The sequence below is a fragment of the Megalobrama amblycephala genome, linkage group LG18 (assembly GCF_018812025.1).
Source record: "Megalobrama amblycephala isolate DHTTF-2021 linkage group LG18, ASM1881202v1, whole genome shotgun sequence".
NCBI classification, from domain to species: Eukaryota; Metazoa; Chordata; class Actinopteri; order Cypriniformes; family Xenocyprididae; genus Megalobrama; species Megalobrama amblycephala.
Window position 1 is genome coordinate 5,443,346 of NC_063061.1, and position 21,087 is coordinate 5,464,432.

A 21,087-nucleotide genomic window follows, 5' to 3' on the forward strand; every position below is an offset into this window, starting at 1 on the left:
GAAAACTGATTGCTTAATCGTTTAACTGAGCAAAAGTAGTTATTTGATATTGATAGATTTTCACCAATATTATTTTGTTGGCACAGATCAGACAGTTTTGATTTTTAAATGCATTGTAAGATTTTTGTTTTGTTTAGATACACAGACACACAGAATCAAGAATCAGCATATAAATCTCAACAATTGTGACTTCATGCTGCAATGCATCCTGGGAGCCACCATAGTATAAAACTCATGACTGCCAGCATGCATTGCGATATGAAGTGTCACCATTGTTGAGATTTATATGCTGATTCTGTATGTCTGTGTATTTAAAAATGAAAATTAAGAATGTCTGATCTGTGCCCACAAAATATTGTTAGTGAAAATCTATTAATATCAAATAACTACTTTTGATCAGTTATGAGATTAGTCTATCATTTTTCTGTACGATAATTTAAAACTAGATAAAAAAGTTTGTAGACAAACTCTAAGTTGGCTTGAAAAAGCATAGCCAGAAAGTTTGAAGAAGTTTTAAAAGTTTGTAGTTTGAAGCTTTTCAGTTTGAAATAGTTTAAGTTTTAGAATTGTAGTTTTAAAAGCTAGATAGATAGATAGATAGATAGATAGAGGGTGGTTGCAAAGGTGTTGCTATGCGGTTGCTAGGGTGTTGCTATGCGGTTGCTAGGGTACTCAGGGTGGTTGCTATGGTGTTGTTATGCGGTTGCTAAGGTATCCTAGGTGGTTGCTAGGGTGTCGCTATGCGGTTGCTAAAGTATCCTGGGTGGTTGCTAGGGTGTTGCTATGCGGTTGCTAGGGTACCCGGGGTGGTTGCTAAGGTGTTGCTATGCGGCTGCTATGGTAATCTGAGTGGTTGCTAGGGTGTTGCTATGCGGTTGCTAGGGTACTCGGGTGGTTGCTAAGGTGTTGATATGCGGTTGCTAGGGTACTCGGGGTGGTTGCTAGGGTGTTGCTATGCGGTTGCTAGGGTACTCTAGGTGGTTGCTAGGGTGTTGCTATGCGGTTGCTAAGGTATCCTGGGTGGTTGCTAGGGTGTTGCTATGCGGTTGCTAGGGTACTCGGGGTGGTTGCTAAGGATTTACTATGCGGTTTCTAGGGTATTCTGGGTGGTTGCTATGGTGTTTCTATGAGGTTGCTAGGGTACTCTGGTTGGTTGCTAGGATGTTGACAGGGTGATGTGTGTGGTTGCTAGGTGGTTGCTAGGCTGTTCTGGGTGGTCACTATGATATAGATAGATAGATAGATAGATAGATAGATAGATAGATTTAGTTTGATAGATAGATAGATTGATAGATAGATTTAGTTTGACAGATGATAGATAGATAGATAGATAGATAGATAGATAGATAGATAGATAGATAGATAGATTTAGTTTGATAGATAGATAGGTTTAGTTAGATAGATAGATAGATAGATAGATAGATAGATTTAGTTTGATAGATAGATAGATAGATAGATAGATAGATAGATAGATAGATAGATAGATAGATAGATAGATAGATAGATAGATAGATAGATAGATAGATTAGAAAGAGAAATAGATAGATAGATTTAGATTTTCACCAATATTATTTTGTTGGCACAGATCAGACAGTTTTGATTTTTAAATGCATTGTAAGATTTTTTTTGTTTAGATACACAGACACACAGAATCAAGAATCAGCATATAAATCTCAACAATTGTGACTTCATGCTGCAATGCATCCTGGGAGCCACCATAGTATAAAACTTGTGACTCCCAGCATGCATTGTGGTATGAAGTGTCACCATTGTTGAGATTTATATGCTGATTCTGTATGTCTGTGTATTTAAAAATGAAAGTTAAGAAGGTCTGATCTGTGCCCACAAAATATTGTTAGTGAAAATCTATTAATATCAAATAACTACTTTTGATCAGTTATGAGATTAGTCTATCATTTTTCTGTACGATAATTTAAAATTATTTTATGTGATCTTTCCTTTCCAAAAAACGGAAGTTGGTCTGGCGGAAGCTAGATATTTTACTTCATAACTTGTTAAATATGGATATTAGGGTCAGAAGGCCTTTATTAACCCCCCGGAGCCGTGGAGTGTGTTTATGATGGATGGAGAGACTTTCTTCAGCTTATACTCATTTGGTAACACGCCAAGCTCGGATGCGTCAGGATATTTATTAATATTTCTCCAATTGTGTTCATCAGAAAAAAGAAAGTCATATACACTTAGGATGGCTTGAGGGAGAATAAAGCTTGGGGTAATTTTCATTTGAAAGTGAACTAATCCTTTAATTTGTGTCTACTATTTGCAGTTACTTATTTTAAGTGTTTCACTTTTAAGGATTTAATTTGATTCATTCTAACTCAATTCTCTTTTGTTGAATTTAATTAATAATATTGCTTTTAATCTGTTGCTTGTAATCTTCTTGTAATCTGATGAATAACTTACTGCCATTTTGTGAAATTATGTAATAATGTAATCAGTAAAAATGTAACTGCAGTCTGATCATGAGTATTTTAAAATGTATATCTATATCTGTAATATTTAATTACAAGTATATATATTTTAATCTGATTACGTAATTACATTACTACCCAGAACTGTGAATGACACATATCTAAATATTAATAAGAAGAATATCTAAAGTCATGTATTCGTACTGTGAATGTTTTGCCAGGCCATATTTCCCCAATTGTGGAATTGCATTTTGTGCTATGAGAACTAAATTAGTAAACGTTTCTATTTATTTCCCTTAATAACACAATATTAATGCTTCATCATCATCATCATCCTGCACATCCTAAACTTATACATATATATGTTATCATTTAAAAGTGAATGCACATTGCACATCATTCTATGATCCATTGGAAGGGCTCTGGTTGCGCCCTCGTGTGGCCACGTTCCTCGTTATCAGCCTTATAATATCGCGATGCTACAATCCCGAGAGTCTCCGCCTCTGCAGAGAAATACGCATGCGCGTTCTCCAACACGCGCTGCAGTTCCTTGAAGCGCGCAGCAGTGAAGATGGCGGACATGGAAAGTAAGACCATGTTTTACACATTTGTGTTATTTTTGCTACGATTGCTGTAATTTTGCTTAAATGTAAGCTGTACTTTAGTATGCATTTGTATTCACATTGATCATGCGATTAAGAAGTGTAGAAGTAAACTGATCAAAGCTGAGTTCTCAACTTGAATAGTACGCATGATTACCGGTTGCGTGTAAAAATGAATATTTTGCTTTCAGGAATCTGTTTTACTGGTAATTAATTCTACTATTTATACTAGTTTAGCTATTTAATCTCTATTTCCCCAACACCAATAACCTGTCATTAGCTAGTTAATAAAGGAAGTAAATGTCTTTCTGCTTGCATGGAAGCCTAATAACTTGCCTGTTTATAAATAGTCTTAGTAAATGTATGTAGTGTATTAGTAAAATAAAATGATAAATAAGGAGAATAATGCTGCAGTAAGTGATCAGATTTGAATTGTGTTATGAAATTTCTGAAACCTAAAATCACGGACACTCAATATTTGTAAGTGATTATTTTTTTCACGTTGCTACTCATTTATCGAAACTCACTGTGAACGGTAGTGACTGTGGTTTAATGTAACGTTTTACGTTAATAATGTAACTTTAAACCCTTCTTTTTGGTAAGTTAGAACAGTAAGTCAAACGCCACGTGCTGGACGTGCACGCCACGTGGTTCCACCTCAAGAATCTGCAACTGCACGCGCTCATGCTCTGTGTCTTTATACTCAATCCACTCTTTTCCAATGAACGTTCATGAAGTGATTTGTAACTGTTATTTTTTATTTTATCCTCAGTTGGTTCAGCTAAGAAAGAGAAGAAAAGGAAGTCACAGCAAATTTCCTCAGAAGAAGTTGGGGTAATTGCATTTTTATATGCATGCATTTTTCTTGATTTCTATGATTCATCAGGGTAACAATAACATGCTATGTAGTATTTAACTTTACTCATGTAAATACATAATCAGTTCTCAAAGTTTTTTTTTTTTTTTTTTTTTTAAAGTCTAAAAATCCTGTAGCCCTTTTCAACCCATTTTATTTTCATATGTAATGAGTAAAACAGGATATTCTGTGAGAATAGAAATATGCATTAAATCAATGAGTGGCAGTTCTTCTGAACTTGATTGGCCAAATATTTTTCATTGAATTTTGTTGAACTTATAAGGGCCCAAGCCCTGAAAGCGACTTCTCGGGCACTTTTGGGGTCCTTAACGTGCTGAAAAACTTGCACAAAGGTCAGAATCCGTGGCCATTAGGGCCGGGCTGAAGCTGGTACCCGGGCGTGGCACGGGGACTTGACCCCCTTGAATGGAGTCAAAAACGTATCCATATTTCTAACACGCTTGCTATATTAGTATGAAACTCCGTACACACATAGACCTTATCGGGCCTGATATCTTGCAAACAATTTGCTTCAAACTTCATTAGTATTTCAAAACAGGGCAGATGTACACCTGTGAAATGATTCTGTATATCTTAAACACTGTTGCCATGGCAACATATCAAACTTTAATAATTCTTGGGTGTTTTTGAGGCTCTTAGCATGCTTTGAAACTTGACAACCACATCAAAGTTGCTGGCCTGTAGACATGGGCAAAGCCTTAGAAATGGGCCTGGTGGAGGGGCTCATAGTGCCACCTTTTGACAAGTTGAGTGGTTAGTTTTATCTACAGTCACCAAACTCAGTACATGTATTGTTCTTGTCAAGCTAGACAGCTTTCTAATTTCGACATTATCTCAGACCAACAGGAAGTCAGCTATTTTGGTTTGAATGTGATTTGGTTTGAAAAAAAAAAAAAAAAAAAAAAAATCATGCTCTGAATTTTAAAGTACTACTTGTAACTAGTTTATGATTCTCACCAAACTTTTTCAACATGATGCCAAGACATTGAAGATGATAAACTGTGAACCGATATATCAAACAGGGTTGCCATTGCGAGCAATTAATGACAAAAAGGGAAACTGAAAGTCTCATATCTTAACAACATAATTTTTATATTTACCTACCCAGTAGGGCTGCACGATAATGGTTAAACTGATAATCATGATTATTTTGCTCAATTATAATCACGATTATTAATCATGATTATTATATCAAAAAGGGTAATGTAGTTATGGCCATTTTGCATGTTCTTTACCAACCTACACTTCACCCAAAAGGCCTGTAGGTGGCATCGACTTCATTTAACCAACTATGATAATTTTGTTAGATGGTAAATCGATACAGAACATGGTTTTGGTGAGCGCTTTGTAATCTGTATTCACATTAGATTTTAAAGCAACACAATTCGTTTGCAAATGAGACAAACCACAGATTCAGATTGCCCTGCAAATATGTAAAGCAAAGAACAATGCTCTTTGATATATAAAAACAAAAATATCCCTGGCTATTTCATTTTTAACTGATCAACATTATGAAAACTGATAAACTTTTTAGGAACTTCAAAGATAAAATGGCAAAACTCCTAATTATTTCCAATAATTCCAAATTATGTTAGTTTTTTTTTTTTTTCCGATTGCATTCTGCAAACATAAGGTGGAGATCAGTGTTGCATTTGTTGAAATTCATTGCTGAAGGTTAGATCATGGTAGATTTAGTGACACAAATAGTACAAGTGGCTTGTGAAGAAACAAAGACTGGCTGTATGACACTTTCAATGAAGCAGAATTTCCTGTGGAGATCACTAAACTCCACATGTAGAGGCAGCGCGTGTACAGAGTTGCCAGATTGCACAGATTAAGTAAAACACCGAGAAGAAAGTATATCCTTTTAAAGGGAAAAGCTCTATTTGGGGTATTTAAGCTCTTTGCATCTGGCAACCACAAGCATATCCCAAAGAAAAAAAAACACGTTTTCAGGATAAATGAGCGGGCCAATATCGTGATGATTACTTGTAATCAATCGAGAGAAGCAGATATCGTTATCACAATTAACAAACGATTAATCGTGCAGCCCTATTACCCAGTTTAAATGCGTGCTGTCTGTTGTGCACAGTTGCCCTGAAGTCACCTGGGGTGGTGGTATCACCAGGGCTTGGGCCCGTCATCGCTGCTTGCAGCTATATTTAAATTTCTGTATTGTGACTGCGATACCTGATCACAAACTAGTTATTGGTCACTGTCAAAATCATTTTACTAATAAACTCTCCTTTACCATCAGGACATTCAAGAAAGTGGAGACTTCCTCATCAAACCTGAATCTAAGGTCGCAAGCTTGGACACATCGCAGTGGCCGTTGCTGCTGAAGGTCAGTGTCCGTTTACCCACAAATCCTTTCACCAAGTGTGTGTGGAATGATGAACTTGTTTATCCATTCGCTGAGCGCTGCTGGTTCTCTCCCTCGGCCGCCTTGTGGTCCGTTCTGGGCCGCAGGGTTACGGTCATCAGGTCCTGCTCGGCTGGTCCAATGTTCTGTTGGGTCAGTCGCTGTAGGGTCTGATGGCTGGTGCGAGGGATCAGGCCAGCTCTGACAAAGACGAATAGACATATCTGATCACACATGCACTCTTAAGTCTAATTTTGGTGATGTCACTTCCATTTTGACCTATAAACCTGTTTATCTGCAGAATTTTGATAAGCTCAACATCAGGACAGCTCATTACACTCCTCTGCCACATGGCTCGAATCCGCTCAAGAGGAACATACATGATTACGTCAGGTAGGAAATCCTGGTTTAATGTAATTTGCACTTGTGTATGTGAGCCACATGATGTGATGTAGATTGCATTAGCACTTTGTGCGAAGATGACCAGCTATCTATCACCCATTGACTGATGGTTTCTCCACACATGTGAGCATATTGTTTGTGAAGTTGCAGTTCCCACAAGTGTTGTTTTTAATCCATCTGCCCAGGGCTGGATTCATTAATCTGGACAAACCCGCCAACCCCTCTTCCCATGAAGTCGTCGCTTGGATCAAGAGAATTCTTCGTGTTGAAAAAACGGGTCACAGCGGCACTCTTGACCCCAAAGTCACGGGTTGCTTGATTGTGTGTGTGGAGCGAGCCACGCGACTGGTCAAATCCCAGCAGAGCGCAGGTAGGTCAGCCGTAGCGCTTCCAGGTCAAGAATTTGACATGTTCACCCTCACATTAAAATTAGTAGCCTCTCCTTACTACTCTTGTGCCAATTCTTTTAGGCAAAGAGTATGTGGGAATAGTACGGCTGCACAATGCACTAGAGAACGAACACCAGCTAGCGAGGGTAAGTAGAAATGTGTTCTGCTTTAAACGGTGCTCTAGTTGTTGAAATGAGGGAAATATGTCTGTAAATACTGTTATTGTTAGTAATTAGCATTTAATCTGAGATTACCATTTTTGTATTTAATTCTAAAGAAAGATGCTCTTTTTTTTTTTTTCCTGTAAGAACTTGGACACAAAATTAGATCATTAGATTTGTTCGTTCTTACAGGGTTAGTTCACCCAAAAATAAACTTGTCATTACTCCCCCTCATGTCGTTCCACACCCGTAAAACCTTTGTTCATCTTCAGAACACAAATTAAGAGATTTTTGATGAAATCAAACGTTCTGCGTAACATGAGAATGAACCTCATTGATTCTCACACGTCAAACAAACATGCTTGAGCTTCCATTTACTATAATTGATGTGAGTTTATGAATGTTTATATGTGAATAAAAGCCTAAATCAATTTCGTCATGAGAATTTTTCCACAATTTCAAGTTTTCCATAAATGGTGACAAAGTTAGATTTGTCAATGTTCTTGAATAACATGTGAACTAATTTGACGAAGAGCATGCTGAAATGAACATGAGGTTTTATGTCCGGAATGCTTTGGCGTATTCTTACCAAACTTGGTGTGTTTGACAACCATGTCCTGAGAGTACCTTTGTTGGGACCAAAACTGGTCTCTTTAAGGCCAGAACACACCAAGCCGACGAACTAGTGGCGACGAAAGCAGACTGCGGGGTTGGCTCACGTCGGCTGCGTCTGGGGAAAAAAATGTGTGCTTGAACACACCGAAAGAACTTCAGCCGACTGTCAACTAGCACACGCATTCTGCGCCTGCGTATAAATGAGATATCTGTCTATTTAAGCAGATATATTTGTCTATATTCGTCATTCAAAAACGGAAAGCGAAACTATGACTGCATGTATACAAACCATAAATAAAGCAGGGCTTGCTTACCGTTTTGGATATCAATCATGCTGATCATGTTCTTTATTCCACTCCGCTCATGTTATTATGAAAATATTCGTGCATTCGAGTGCTCAGGTAAGATGACGTAAAATTGGAACAACCTTCTGTCTGTGCCGTCATGACTTATTTGCTTGCTTTCATAACTTTTGCTTATATTCTCGTGAACTGACTGGTTTGCTATACTACACAGCCAATCAGAGTTCTGTCTCTCGCCGACGGCCCGACGCCGAAAAAAAAGCCGACGAGGACCAACTTCAACCGATTGTGTGGAACACACTGAGGAAACTTAGTCGGCCGACGAAGAAAAACTGCCCGACGGCCGACCGTCGGCTTAGTGTGTTCCTGCCTTTAGATTCAGTGTGGCATACAGAAACCATATCGCCCATTTTGAATTTTGGTATAAAACTCTGTATTTTATGAACACATTGGCATATCGTTACGAAACTCTGTATGAGTCTTCAGCACCATGCCCTGACAGTACTCAACAGGACAGCACTGTAATATATAAAATTTCCAAAAACATTAAAGCAGAACTAATTCACTTTTTTTACCTTCATAAATAGTTTTCTAAGTCCTTACGATGGTTAATTGACTTGTAGTGGTGTGTTTGAGGCGTGCACTAACCCCCTCTGGCACGTCTACGCCAGAAACAGCACTTGCAAGTTGAGCTGCGCCGACCCGAAACAATCTCACCTCATGTTCACGTTCACGCGAGAGTGACAAAATGCTTTACGGTAATTCAAAAACAATGTATATATTTTGACTTTATAAGACAATTTTGAAAATTACCCACCTCCATCGAGATTTCTTGTACTGTATTTGCAAAACTACTGCGCTGGTGAGCGTTGTAGTCGTTGTAGTCCAGAGCTGTGCTTGGAGTATTTACGACAGTGTGATTCACTGAAGGAACCTGTAGGGGGAGCTTCGCAAATCTTACTGAGTTCCGCTTTAAGTACTTTTGATTAAATTAGCCTATTGTAAGGAAACTTACAGGTCTTAATAGCTTTCTTGGGTCACACCGAAAACATAGATCCCAATTTTGCCATAGTCTGCTGAACTTCCTGTCCACCATTTTGATTTTCATTAAAAACATACTTTTTCTAAGTCATCCTAGAGCGTTGGTCCGATTTTCACCAAAAAAAGTTATGGTTTTCGTGTTGATAGACGAACCTGTTGTTGTATACTGCATCAACACATTTGACGGCATCATGCCAAAACGATGCTGAGGCTGTATCTCTGCAATTCTTTGGCACCTTGACACCAAATTTTGCATGTGTCTTTGTCACCTTTCTCTGACTACACCACATCAATTTGGTCACAGCCCCCCCTATTGGTCAAAAGTGCTAAACCATTAAATCATATTACTATAATTTTTGTATTTTTGCTGCTTCAGCCATTTTGCCAAAAAAAACAAAACAAAAACATCTTAATACGTCTTTAACTGATAATTGTTGCAGTTGCTCTGATGCTCCCAGCCATACTGGCATGACTTATCGTGCCGCCTTTGTGCTTGTCCCCTTTATTGCTGCTTGCAGCTATATTTTTTACTATTTGTACATTTTGAATAAAATTTCAATAATGTATTGGTTCAATGCTGTATGTGACATGATGAACTTGTTTATCCATTCTCTGAGTGTCTCCCGGCCCCCTCTCTCACACTGACGCTCAGAGCCGTTCAGGGTCTGAGCGCCGGTGCTGCTGGTCTCCAGCTCTCTGCTGCAGTGTTTTACTGTAGCAGCTGCTCTTGGAGGCCCATGCAGGTTTGGAGGGCCTGGTTTCACCAAAGACGAGCTGACATGTCTGATCGCATACATATGGACCATATACGTGACCATAAACGACTGCAGGAAGTCTTGAGAGAATTTTTAATTGGTGTTTTGTGCATTTCTCTGCAGGCTCTGGAGTGTTTAACAGGAGCCCTATTCCAGAGGCCTCCACTCATCGCCGCTGTGAAGCGCCAACTGCGAGTGCGGACCATCTATGACAGCAAGCTTATTGAATATGATCCCGAGAAAAGATTAGGTAGAAACTTAAGGTTTTATTGTAGTGCAGACTGCTTTCACAAGTCGTTTGCAAAAAGTTTCATGTTGAATAATTGTTTGGAAGCCACATGATGTGATGTAGATTGCATTAGCACGCTGTGCAAAGATGACCTACTATCTATCACCCATGACTGATGGCTTTGATGCAACCCTCTACAATGCAGTTAAATAACTCACAAATGTGACTAAATTTTCATGCTAGGCAACTAAATGTTTATCATTAGACTTTGGCTTATAAATTTAGATTTCATTCTCCAGTATTTGAGTTGGAGGCTAAGTATAAGTTCAGCACAGATATATTTTCACTGTCTTTAAAGCGCACTGTTGCAATTCATTGTATGCATGCACACCGAAAACGGTGTACTTAAAGATCATATCACATAGGAATCTTTCTCAATGTAAAAAGATGTGCCATTTTATGAACTAATTTATCATTCACACAAAATATATTAGCCTATGGCGGTTCTATTGCCAAGGTGTGCGTAGAGGGTTGTAATGCACTATAATGACTTTATTTCCAGAGTGGACGATTGTCAGTAATTGTTTTCCATCCACATGCAGGTATTTTCTGGGTGAGCTGTGAAGCGGGCACGTACATCCGAACTCTCTGTGTCCATCTGGGTCTACTGCTGGGAGTTGGCGGTCAGATGCAAGAGCTGCGGAGAGTCCGGTCTGGTGTTCTGGGTGAAAAGGTGTGTTGAGAACTTGACTGCAGACCCAAAGTGTTGAGTTCAGTTCTGGGCTTTCTCCCCAGTTCTGGTAATTATTCTTTGGTACAGAAAATGGCTGAGGGGTAATAACATGAAGTGGTTATGTTTTGACCTCCTTCATCAAACTTCAGCCTACATTAACTCTTTACGAACAGACTAAATCAGCTTTAGAAAGTAATTTTGATGCTTCAAATAATTTTATCAATTATGTCTTTACGCCAGTAGATGGCGACAAATGACTTAAATTTGTCATTGAATCATTCATTCAAAGGATTCATTCAGAAACGCTAAGTCATCCGGTAATGCAACAAGTGAAGTATTTGAGTGAGTCATTGAATCATTCATTCAAGAGATTCGTTAGCAGGTTTTTCCAGTAATGAATCAAGTGAAGTCTTTATGCGTGAGTCATTGAGTCATTCATTCAAGCAGTTTGTTCAGTGTTTTTTTTTTTTTTTTTTTTAATTTTTAAATGGACTGCAGAAATTAGCATTTTGTCAGAACCTTTAGTAAATTACATGTTGTCTATTCAGAATTGTGGGAGATTTTTTTTTCTCCATTTTAAAGAAAGATTTGTGATGCTTAATTTATCCAGAATCCTATTGAACTATGGTATTTGTCCCGCCCCTCCTACACTGTGATTGGACAGTTAAATGAATAGTTAGTGACGAGTGTTGCGTTTTACCCGAAGTTGAACTTTTTTTTTTTTTCAATTCTTTCAGATGGTTGTGACCAGAAAATATTTTGCTTAATGCTTCCTCCTGCCATTTTTTTTTATTTATTTTTTTTATACAAATGTGGCACTTAATTTGTAAACCATTTAAAAAATGGGGCTTAATTGATTTAAAATTGCAGACTTTTAAACTGCTAATGCTTAACTTGTAAATTATACTTTGCGACAGTGCAACACTGCAGTTTCATATTGCCTTACAGACAATAGTCCAAAATTTACCAGTATGCCACCCACCTTTTAAAAAGAAAAAGGAAAAAAATTTTTTTCCATACATGAGATGCATTTTTCAGTTAAAACGCAAAGATTGAATCAGTTTAAACTTGCGTGAAGAACTAATAAGTCTGTTGCGTGACAAAGTATTGAGGCCACATAAAAAGCTTTTTGTTGGCTGATCCCAGTGTTTGTTTCTCGAAGGATAACTTGGTGACCATGCATGACGTGTTGGACGCCCAGTGGCAGTTTGACCACAACAAAGACGAGACGTACCTGAGGAGAGTGATCTTCCCTCTGGAGAAACTCCTCATCTCCCACAAAAGGATTGTCATGAAGGACAGCGCTGTAAGGAAACTTGCCTATACATGCTTCACGATTGGTTTAAAATGTTGACGACAGCGAGTCTAACGACATGTTTTTGTAACAGGTGAACGCTATATGTTACGGTGCTAAGATCATGTTACCAGGCGTCCTGCGGTATGAAGATGGTATTGAGCTGAATCAAGACATAGTCATTATAACTACTAAAGGAGAAGCCATTTGTACAGGTAAATGTCAAATCTTTTGCAACCCCAGCATGCACTGTTCTGAGCCACATGATGTGATGTAGATTGCATTAGCATTATTGCAAAGATGACTGTCCATCTATCACCCAGGACTGATGGCTGTAAAATACATGCATCTGTTACCAGAGGTAAGAATGTCCTTTAGCAGATTCAAATTATTTCAATTCATTTTTCCTCAGCGGTTGCCCTGATGACGACAGCCGTCATCTCCACATGTGACCACGGGGTTGTCGCCAAAATCAAGAGGGTCATTATGGAGCGAGACACATATCCACGCAAATGGGGTCTTGGGCCGAAGGTGAAGAACACAGAGAAATCACACTTTTTATTAGCGATGTTGGTTTACACATTTGCTTAGTAAGTTATGTGGTGATTCTTGTGTTTCAGGCTAGTCAGAAGAAAATGATGATTCAGAAAGGACTTCTAGACAAACATGGCAAACCGAACGGCAGCACTCCTGCAGACTGGAAAGAGGGCTATGTAGACTACAGGTACATTCAGCTGAAAAAGGGCTGCTTTACTAGAGACTGAGTCTACTTCCTAGTTTAAGGCCCAGTTTCCACCTGGTATTAAGATATGTTTTGGTTGATCAGATCACAAGTGGACGTTTTACATCTGTTTTTAGCATCCACTTGTGACCCAATCAACCAAAATGTCAGGGCTTAAATCAAGTTTACATTTAGTGCCCACAGGATGGCGCCATTTATCAGTAAAGCCAATATTACAAAACTGATAGCCAATAAAGATACAATGTTGAAATATCAGAAAAAAGTATCAGTACAATTGATTGTCTTTAGTAGAGCTGTTCCTGCAGACTGTTATCCCTTTTTGGTCTGCTGTGACTCTAGAGGGAGTACGTCTGCTAAAGCAAAACACTGAACCGGGATAGTGCCGTCTGCAGCGGGCCTGACGGTCACCTGAGCTCTCTGGACAAACTCATTTCCTGTTGCTTGGAACTATTTCAAGTCGTATGGGTTTGGAACGAAATGTGGATTTATTTGTGTTTTACTCTCTCTCCTAGCACACCGAAAGTGAAAAAGAGTGGAGAGGCAGCTCAGACTGGACCAAAGGTAAATTTGATTTGCACATAGAGAATGTTTACATACACGCCTATACTCTAACTTGCAAAAATCAGCATATTGAATGAACCCAGTGTCCTAGTTTACATGCAAACCAATTACCATGCAAGTGAACCGCATTAAGACTTTATAAATAAATCAGGTTATTCCTCAGCAGTGACGTCAAAACATGATCATGTATCAGGCTTGGCAGAATATTGCTTAAATATGTACTGGGAGGTGGGCATCAGAAAATGTTTTTTCACCACTGATGAGTTTGCACCCCTGGTTTATGCTTAAGCTGTTTATGACCTTAGTCCGAAAAAAGTAAATGGGTCAATGAGTTTATATTACCCAAATGCATTGTCGTCTTAAAAACGTGCTTGTAAATGCAAATTTTTTTTCCTTCTCTGTTGGCATTGGATTAACACTATTTGTTTTTCTAGAGGAAACGTGATGAGAGTGGAAGTGAAAGTGACGCTGCAGCTGCTGCTCAGGATACATCTAAGACGGAGGAAGAAAGCAAAAAGGAGAAGAAGAAAAAGAAGAAAGAAAAGAAACTGAAGCTAGCAGAGGAGGCAGCAGCTGAGGCTCCGGCAGAGGATGAAACTGAGGTCAGCAGGTTTTGATTGGTCACATGATGTGTCCGTGTTGTCAAGACTGCATTTTGTTTGTTCAGTGCAGGGATGATGGTCTAAACAAACTCTCTTTACATGCAGGTTACGGAGAGTGCAAAGAAGAAGAAGAAAAAGAAAAAGTCAAAAGAGACTGAGGCTGACTCAGGATGAACAGACTCTTGTAATATCGAGGAGAGATGACGCAAGTCAATTTAAGAGCAGACCAGTTGAATGGAGACTCATCCTTGCCCTCCTGTCAGTCATGTCTGTTTCAGTGTGATAGTGGACAGCGGGTTGGCCAAGATCTATGGGTTTGAAGATTTTCTTGTAAATGGTTGCAGCTATGACTGCTTTTGTTTTGTTTTTTGTCGTCCAAATGAAACCCGTATTTCCTGGGTGTGTTCATGTATTTGAAAGGTTTTTTTTATTATTGTAAATACAGAAATTGTAATCCTGTAATCAAATGAAACATGACTGACTTTTCTCAAAAATGGCCCCTTTTATTCTCTTCTGCACTTAACACGTGTTACAGTCTGCCCAGAGACAGATTTGTCCAGTGATCGCCAGGACCAGCACACTGGGTTACTTCATGTACAGCAGGTTTATGGGATTCTCATTGGACATGATTTATTCTGGTGGGAAACCAGGTTGGCAGACTTTGCAACTGTTTACTGACATTTACAGTAGTGCAAACTGGTTCTGCAGCAGCTGTTAGGTGTTTTCCACAGTGTGGATGCTTGTCATTTAAAATCTAGTTTAACCATGTAAAGTGATATGAAACATCTTTAGATAAAAATGAGTTTGTTCAGTTTTGTATCATTTGATACATCAGGCTTTTAGGGCTCATCTTCTAGTATGATTTAGAAAAAATATGAAACTCATACTTGAGGGAGGGGCTTAAAGAGATGAACAAAAAAAAACCCTTCCTTAATAGCGTAATGATCATATTTGATGCATTTTAACTTGATTTATGGATAATCAAGTAAGCTTAAGTTTCTTCAGTCTAGTAAGGGGCTGTTTACACAACACCGTTTAACTAAAAAAACATTACTAATTAAGCATTCTGGCTGTTCATTTACATGACAACTGTGTTTTGGAGGCCTGAAAACTTAAACTGCTTCCAGTGCAAGTGTTTGCAAAAGATGGTTATCGTCTCCTTGTCGATACAAAAACAAATTTGTGAAAAGTGACTGCATGTGTATTATGTGTTCTGCCTATAGACATGCAGTGTTTCATCATCTATTCATCTATTGTGCATTTTTCGTGTACAGACAACGTCAAAACAATCTCTGTTCACATGGATCCACGAAAACTAAAAGTGCTGTTTTCTGCTGCCAGGCCAGTAGTTGGCGATCAGTGTCACTTTGTAAAGAAACACTACGTGCCTATAGACTGAACACGTAATATGCATGCGCATGACATCACTGTTTTCACAAATTAATGTTGTAGTTGGTTCCGATAGCCTTGTGGGCAGCACGCTGACATAGCGCCATTGTGCCTTGGGTGACCTGAGTTTGAGTCCCAGCTCGTGGACCTTTCCCACCTCACTTCCTGTCCAGTATATACTATCCTATCAAAATAAAGGCAAAAATCACCCCCCAAAAAATTATGTAGTTTATACAGAGACGATAACAGTATCATGTTCAAAAACTTGCACTTTAAAAACCCATTTTCTAACATTTGCATTTTCAGGTCCCCAAAATGCCTTTGTGTTGCCGTTCTTAGTTTAAGTTGGTTTTCTCCTGTCCTGAGTATGGACTGCTGATTGTGCACAGTAAATATAATGTAAAAACCTCTGGTAATTCCTACAATCACCACACTTAGAGGATGTTCACCCATTGTTGATGATTCCATGATTTTTTCCTCAACATTGAGTGATTCCATACTTTTTGTTTTCCCTCCACTTGATCTGAAAAAAGACATGCCATTAATAAAAAAGGTAAGTGAATTGTTTGAGATGCGTCATGAAGTCAAGATGTTGAACAAAATCTTTTTTGTGTCATATCTGTGATTTGTTTATTTGGTATAAAGTAAAAAAAAAAAAGCTGAGTGAATATCCTCTAAATGTGGTGATTCCATCAATTGTGCCAGGAGTTGTTCTCGGTTCACAAAAGATACCATAAAAGGAAGAACATAATGTACAACAGCAACAAAAGCTTTTAGGATTGAAAGATCTTCCTTAGAAATATTTATTGTGCCTTCATGGTACTATATGATGTTCAAGTGTTTTATTCTGGATTTCTGCCTTAAAGAAAACTAAAGGTGAACTGTCTGGGTACAAGCCAAAATTTCAAGCCACAGCTAGGCCCTGATTGCCATTAATTGTTCAATGGAGATTTTTTGTAGGTCTGTGGCAAGTGTGAAAACGGGAAGGTTTCTGCTAGCTAGACGATCATCACAGCAATAGCAGAGAACATTGAAATGCCAAATAAAAATATTTTCTACTCTTTATTAACATCTGGACACAAAAACAATATGGGTTTCTAACTGGTTAAAGTGTGTAAACAGGAATTGTTTTGTGTGTGTGTTAGTCTGCCAGATGATGGCACCATAAAGCAGCTAATCAGATTGGACCTGCTGGATAATGTGCTGTGGGTAACTGTCTAGAGATCTTTAACTGGAGAGTACTGGGGTTTTATTGACCAAACATATGCCAATGTTTGGGGATTCTTCATAAAATTTGTATATGATCTTTAGAACTGAGTTGAGAGTTTACAAATTATTTGCAGCGTGCAGATGGTTTGGGTCAAGATTCAGAACAAAACCATTTACCCCATTGATTTTCACGGAATGGACATTCCATTGCATCTCTTGTGTTACACAGAAAGAGGAAAAGCATACAGTTTGAAAGAACACGAGCGTGAGTAAATGTTGGGTGAAATACTCCCTTAGCTTCAAACCCATGATTTAGCTAAGTGCATGCTTGACAGGTGAGGCAGTTATTTGATGTTGTTGGACGACACCAGCCATCACACTAGGTCTTCTTCACATTTCTTCAAGTTTTTGTCATTTAAATTAGTAGGTTGAATGTGGACAAGATTTTTACACATCTAAATCTGTCTAAAACATTTGGAATGGATAGTGACAAACTTTGGTGTCTATCTCTTGTGGTGTTCCACATCTCTTTTCATGCCTTGATAAAGTCAAGACCTGGATGTCAAATAATTCCTACTGAATGAAAATAAAACTGGTGTTTCCGATTGCCACTAACAACTTCCATAAAAAGACAGTTAGGATCCTTAATAGGGCTCTTTTAAATTCCCATTATATTTGTCATTGTAAAGCACTTTGGATCATCTCCGGTTGGGTAAAATTTTGCTCTATAAATAAAGTTGACTTGACTGACTGGACTTACTGTTGACTACCTAACATGGTAGAAAAGCTAAGATTTCTTCTGCATGCCATTGCACAAACTCTAACTGTCCAAACAATGCTGAGAATGTATTTCCTGCTCTTGTTTTGTGCATTTGAAAAACAAATGTTATTTGTAGAATTCTCATTACATCACTATCCTAAAGCGAGGGTGTTTCAAGAACTGCATTCCCATTTGCTGCCGGAAGCAACCAAAGCTATGAGTTTGTATTTATAAGAAAACATGATGTTGCATGATCCTTTTCCATAAACTTGGGAAGGCAATCTGAATCTGCTATTGGTAACAATACGAAGAAAATAGCATGGCACTTTTGCAAGCGAGGTTGTATCACATATCCTGTTTTATCATCATCATCATCATCAAAAAAAAAGAGCTTTACCGGATAGACTCAGGAAGCAGAAAACATTTAGATTATTCATTCCATAAAAGGATTAGCAGATGGTAGAAAGAAAAAAAAAAAAAAACAATTCATTTCTAATTAATTATATAGCAAAGTTGGCATATTCCACATCCTTAGTCCAAATCCTGAGGGATGCAGATTCTGGCTGGTCTAACCCCAAAGAATAAAGGAAAAACAAAATGATACCTACCAGTTGAGATGTTTCTTAGTTAGAATTTGTGAAATATAAAGGGAATTTTTTTTTTTTTAATGACAGATACACTGTATTGCCAAAAGTTTTGGGACATCTGCCTTTACGTGCACATTAACTTTATTGACATCCCATTCTTAATCTGTAGGGTTTAATATGGAGTTGGCCCACCCTTTGCAGCAATAACAGCTTCAACTCTTCTGGGAAGGCTTTCCACAAGGTTTAGGAGTGTGTTTATGGGAATTTTTGACCATTCTTCTAGAAGCACATTTGTGAGGTCAGGCAGTGATGTTGGCGAGAAGGCCTGGCTCACAGTCTCCTCTCTAATTCATCCCAAAGGTGATCTATGGGGTTGAGGTCAGGTCTCTGTGCAGGCCAGTCAAGTTCCTTCACATCAAACTCACTCATCCATGTCTTTATGGACCTTGCTTTGTGCACTGGTGCGCAGTCATGTTGGAACAGGAAGGGGCCATCCCCAAACTGTTCCCACAAAGTTGGGAGCATGAAATTGTCCAAAATGTCTTGGTATGCTGAAGCATTAAGAGTTCCTTTCATTGGAACTAAGGGGTCAAGCCCAACCCCTGAAAAACAACCCCACACCATAATCCCCCTCCACCAAACGTTACACTTGGCACAATGCAGTTGGCCCCTTAAAAATTTGCTTCTACTATTCTCATTTCTAAGTCACTTTGGAGAAAAGCGTCTGCTAAATGACTAAATGTAAGTGCCGTTCTCCTGGCAACCGCCAAACCCAGACTCGTCCATCAGATTGCCAGGTCACTCCAGAGAACACGTCTCCACTGCTCTAGAGTCCAGTGGTGGAGTGCTTTACACCACTGCATCCGACCCTTTGCATTGCACTTGGTGATGTAAGTCTTGGATGCAGCTGCTAAACCCATTCCATGAAGCTCTCTACGCACTGTTCTTGAGCTAATCTGAAGGCCACACAAAGTTTGGAGGTCTGTAGCTATTGACTCTGCAGAAAGTTGGTGACTTCTGCACACTGTGTGCCTCAGCATGCGCTGACCCCGCTCTGTGATTTTACGTGGCCTATCACTTTGTGGCTGAGTTGCTGTTGTTCCCAATTGCTTCCACTTTGTTACGATACCACTAACAGTTGACCGTGGAAAATTTAGTAGTGAGGAAATTTCACGAATGGACTTATTGCACAGGTGGAAACCTATCACTGTACCACGCTTGAATTCACTGAGCTCCCATTCTTTCACAAATGTTTGTAGAAGCAGTCTGCATGCCTAGGTGCTTGAATTTATACACCTGTGGCCATGGAAGTGATTGGAACACCTGAATTCAATGATTTGGAGGGGTGTCCCAATACTTTTGGCAATATAGTGTATGTTCAACAGTTTTTGCCCATGTACTAACATAGAAAAAAACAACATTCCCATTACAATCCATCCATCCACCCACCCATCAACCCATCCATCCATCCATCCATCCATCCATCCATCCATCCATCCATCCACTTACACTTCAGCATTCCAGTTCACCTGTGCCAGATGTTTTTAACAGATTTCTGTGGTTTTCCACACAATCTAATCAATGCCAGAGTCTCTCCCTAACAAAAACAAAAACCTACTCTTAGCACACAGTCCCACCATTGGTAAAATGTACAGTGGGAGAAGCAAAATATTTCATAAACATTTCAAACAATAAATAAACAAAAATAAATATGTGAAACTTCCAACCCGCAAAACAAAAGAAACCGCCCAATTCCGCGGGGAAATCATGGACTTGGCAACCCTGACGGCTGGTTATTCGGGCTGTACATGAAAGAACATGAATTGTTTGTATGATGGTTTAGCAGAGCAGGGGTTTCCCTCCTTTTAATGACCTCATTTAACACACGTCGGGAACTGTGTTTAGTAAGACGATGACATCATATGAGCTGTTTTGAGAAGCCGCTGGATCTGTGAAACCACTAATTATACGGTGGTTTGCTCAAATATATGTTTGCCATTTTGTCACACACAAACAGTAAAGAAAGAAAAATACGTGAATCAATGACTGTGCATTCGTCTGCTTTAGAAGAGGTTCCCACACCTTTCCACCAACCAATTTTTTCCAGTCGTTTGTCGAACGAACGAATTATACAATAGAGATCGCTGAAACTGATTTCAAGTTTGGTGTCATGTACCAGTTTATGAAACAATCAAATGGCTTTTCCTGTTTCTTGTTAATTTCCTGTCAAGTTTTCCATGACAGTGAGAACCCTGGATTACGCTAAAGCAAGGAAACACCTCAACATTCTGGCTTGCTTTCTCAGTATATCCTGAATCTATCTTGGTCTTTATAAAATATGACTGCAGTTACTTTTATATTCAGTCCCTGTACATGCCAGAACACATTATTATTAAAATGTTCCAGTAATTCACCATGTTCTTGACTAGTTGTTGTAAAGTCTTGGCACAGAAATGAAGTAACTGCTCCAGCTGGCTTTAGGAGTTTTTGAAGACACCTTCTGATGGCGTATAATGATTGCTGATCTTTTTTACAATACACAAGTTGGTGGTTTATTTTTAGCTCGGTTGCAGAGGAAGATCCACTGATATCTGCTTCTATTTTTCTGCTCTTAATCTAAACCATACTTCATCCCAGCCCTCTCCACATCTGCCTTCCAAAAGTTTTGTCCAAACTTGGTCTTGTGAACTGTGTGACTCAGCATCAGAGAGATCTGCTTCTGTATGCATGCCTCTGTAATCTGTCCAATCTTTCAAAACTAGTGACCCTGCTGACAAGATCATAAATTCCCATGATGGCTTGGTGCTGATGTATACCATGATGTTCACCAGCAAACTTGCTCTTCTAGGTGGTTTAGCTAGTTTAGAAGTAACTAGCAGCATCCAAAACATACTGTAAAGCCTACTTGTCATGTGTGGCTTGTATCTTCCTGTAAATATCCCATCGTCGACACATTCTGATGCTAAATTGTAAGCTAAATTGTACTTTGATTAGACCAGCAATCAAGTTTATTATAGTTAACTAAAAAAAATTCTAATTCTAA

The 21,087-nt window shown here is 38.8% G+C and overlaps 1 protein-coding gene and 6 non-coding genes across 7 annotated transcripts; all 7 read left to right on the forward strand.

The window, feature by feature from the left end:
- Positions 1-2,900: 2,900 nt before the first annotated feature.
- Positions 2,901-14,593, forward strand: dkc1 (dyskeratosis congenita 1, dyskerin). The gene is made up of 15 exons (XM_048166241.1): positions 2,901-3,019; positions 3,807-3,868; positions 6,169-6,255; positions 6,575-6,666; positions 6,861-7,045; positions 7,146-7,210; positions 10,062-10,188; positions 10,770-10,900; positions 12,063-12,206; positions 12,289-12,409; positions 12,607-12,725; positions 12,815-12,918; positions 13,449-13,497; positions 13,932-14,099; positions 14,205-14,593. The coding sequence occupies exons 1-15, from the start codon at positions 3,004-3,006 to the stop codon at positions 14,271-14,273; spliced, it is 1,539 nt and encodes a 512-aa protein (XP_048022198.1). The 5' UTR covers positions 2,901-3,003; the 3' UTR covers positions 14,274-14,593.
- Positions 6,297-6,505, forward strand: LOC125253651. Its single transcript, XR_007181513.1, has one exon. It is a non-coding gene; the product is annotated as a small nucleolar RNA SNORD17 (small nucleolar RNA).
- Positions 6,710-6,787, forward strand: LOC125253638. The gene has a single exon (XR_007181502.1). It is a non-coding gene; the product is annotated as a small nucleolar RNA SNORD83 (small nucleolar RNA).
- LOC125253652 lies at positions 9,767-9,974 on the forward strand. Its single transcript, XR_007181514.1, has one exon. It is a non-coding gene; the product is annotated as a small nucleolar RNA SNORD17 (small nucleolar RNA).
- Positions 10,272-10,348, forward strand: LOC125253636. Its single transcript, XR_007181501.1, has one exon. It is a non-coding gene; the product is annotated as a small nucleolar RNA SNORD83 (small nucleolar RNA).
- Positions 10,924-11,058, forward strand: LOC125253647. Its single transcript, XR_007181510.1, has one exon. It is a non-coding gene; the product is annotated as a small nucleolar RNA SNORA36 family (small nucleolar RNA).
- Positions 12,453-12,528, forward strand: LOC125253639. Its single transcript, XR_007181503.1, has one exon. It is a non-coding gene; the product is annotated as a small nucleolar RNA SNORD83 (small nucleolar RNA).
- Positions 14,594-21,087: the final 6,494 nt, after the last annotated feature.

What these genes read in the sequence shown, in the direction of transcription:
- dkc1 (XM_048166241.1), top strand. An exon ending in CAAATCCCAGCAGAGCGCAG is followed by an intron (nt 7,046 to 7,145) that starts GTAGGTCAGCCG and finishes CAATTCTTTTAG; the next exon opens with GCAAAGAGTATGTGGGAATA. An exon ending in AGGAGAAGCCATTTGTACAG is followed by an intron (nt 12,410 to 12,606) that starts GTAAATGTCAAA and finishes ATTTTTCCTCAG; the next exon opens with CGGTTGCCCTGATGACGACA.